The 2,597-nt window shown below is 39.7% G+C and overlaps 1 protein-coding gene across 1 annotated transcript; it reads right to left on the bottom strand.

Moving 5' to 3' along the window:
* Nucleotides 1–1,372: 1,372 nt before the first annotated feature.
* Nucleotides 1,373–2,296, bottom strand: LOC137765798 (olfactory receptor 5AC2-like). Its single transcript, XM_068545589.1, is given in 1 exon segment — nt 1,373–2,296. A coding segment is annotated over 1 exon segment (924 nt).
* Nucleotides 2,297–2,597: the final 301 nt, after the last annotated feature.

Raw genomic sequence — 2,597 nt, forward strand, 5'->3', positions numbered from 1 at the left:
TCTTTTTTCCTAAACACAATGCTTGAAGGGACATAATCAAGTCTTTGCAAAAAAAAGGAATCTGGGGCTTCCCTGGTGGCGGCGCAGTGGTTAGGAATCCACCTGCCAATGCAGGGGACGCGGGTTCGAGCCCTGGCCCGGGAAGATCCCACATGCCATGTAGCAGCTGGGCCCATGCACCACAGCTGTTGAGCCTGCGCTCTGGAGCCGGCGAGCCACAACTACTGAAGCCCACGCGCCTAGAGCCCGTGCTCCGCTATGGGAGAGGCCACCGCTGTGAGGAGCCGCACACCACAGCAAGAGGTGGCCCCCACTCGCCACAACGGGAAAGAGCCCATGCAGCAACGAGGACCCAACACAGCCAAAAATAAATAAATAAAATAAATAATTTTTTTTAAAAAAGGGGATCTGTGTCAGTTCTATTATACTAAAATAAATTGATATATATATATTAATGTAGTCCTACCACTGAATTGTAAGTAAATTGGTAGCTGAGATCTCAAGAACCTAGTCTCAGCTTTGAGAGATCACTACCTCAATTTTGTACCCACATCCATGCACTCTTAACCAATTTCTCATCCTTGCCTTCTGCCTCTTGTAGTTTAGCAATGCAATCCCTATGCAAATATTTGACCAGGATTACTATTTCAAACAAAATTCTCATGTAAATAGAGTACAGGAAATCTATAATATTTGAGAAGGCTATATCTTGAGGTATTTCCAAATCTGCAAATTCCTGAGTTCTACTGTATCATATGATGTCCTATATGAAAGTTAGTGTGTGGACTTCTAGATATGGGAAGTTTTACATCTTGATGTTCCATTATTCAATTCAAGCCAACCTCTTTTTTTTAGTTGTTGTTGAGATGCACCAATTTTTTTAAACTCTTCATTTTTCTTCATTATCTTCACTTTTATTTCAGAAACACTTTTCTGCCAAGAATCTGTTTTTATCACAGACCCTTCTTAACATGCAGGTCTAGCTCAGTGAGTTAGAATCAGTTGTGAACTAAAACTCACACTTATACACCAGCCTTAGTTACTGTCAGTTATTAAATGAAATTAATGAAGTTTGGGGGAGAAGTCCGCTGAAGATAGCAAATTTTCAAAGTCTAAACGTTCAGATAAAAAGGAATTACAACATTTTTAAATAAATCAGTTGTGGATGATGTGGGTCATTTCAACTGAAGTAGTAACTTTGACTGGACCCACATCCAAGTAAACATTGTGTGAAGCTGTGTTCCTTCACCAAGTGCTTAGTGACCACCGCTCTTATGAAAGGCCAGAACTATGGCTAATCTGAAAGGTTTTGAGGGCTTGTTTATGCAAAGAGTGAAAAGGGAAACAACTTGAAATTTCCCTTGGGAACTGTTTACTTCTTTGAAATTCTTCTCAAGGCACCTATAACCTCTTTATTTCTCAAGCTGTAAATAAATGGGTTTAGCAGGGGAATTATAATCATATAAAATAGGGAATACATTTTGTCCTGATCTTCAGCTAGGCCCAATGCAGGGCGCACATACCTGAAGATGAGCGTGCCGTAGTACAATGAGACAGAGAGCAGATGGGCACTGAACATGGAGAAGGCTTTGCTTCTGCCCTTTTCAGACTTTTTTTTCAGAACATCAAAGAGCACACAAGTATAAGAGATTATCATGGTCATTAAAGTGGATATTTGTATAAAAGCTGCAAAAGTAGTTATCATTAGTGCCTTAATGGGTGGGTCATTGCATGAAATTTTGAACAGTTGTAAAATTTCACAATAGAAATAATGTATTATCTTAGACCCACAGAAAGTTAATCTTAATAATAAACTCACATGAATCAGGAGATGCAGAAAACCAATTGCATATGAAATACTTTTTGAATGAGTGCAGAGTCTGTTGGACATCACCACTGGATAAAGCAAGGGGTTACATATGGATACATAGCGGTCATAGGCCATCGCTACCAGGAGGAAACATTCTGTAGTTACACTGGAAGCAAAAAAATAAAATTAGGTGATACACTCAGCTAGGGATATCATGGCAGTCTTGTCTAAGAAATTGACCAGCATCCTGGGTGTTACAGAGGTTGAAGTGCAAGCATCTGCAAAGGCTAAACCACCAAGGAACAAGTACATGGGTGTGTGAAGGTGGGCATCCTTCCAAATAAGAGCCATCAGTTCAAGGTTGCCCAGCATGGTGGTGAGGTAGATGACCAAGAACACAATGAAGAGGAGGACCTGCAGCCATGGTCACTCCGTGAGTCCTGTAAGAACAAACTCAGTCAACAGAGTCTTGTTTCCTTCTGACATACTCACACTTGATCTCTGCACTGAGAAAATATGTGACAAGGACAGTCACTAAAATTTACACAAAGTCATGGCATTTTATTTGCAAATTAAATTATATCTTACTGTTGTTTCCCATTTAATTAGTTTTTAAAGGTTAACTTTCATCCTATAGTAAGTCTGTTTACAAATTCTGTGTTTAGGTAATTGACCCTAAAATTGGAAAAAAACTGAAATAAGTGCAAATATGTGAGGCAGTACTAAAACCATGCAGAAGACTATTGCATGAGGAAGAAATGCAAACGCAAAACCACTGCATGTGGGA

Source organism: Eschrichtius robustus, chromosome 6 (assembly GCF_028021215.1).
Source record: "Eschrichtius robustus isolate mEscRob2 chromosome 6, mEscRob2.pri, whole genome shotgun sequence".
Lineage (NCBI taxonomy): Eukaryota > Metazoa > Chordata > Mammalia > Artiodactyla > Eschrichtiidae > Eschrichtius > Eschrichtius robustus.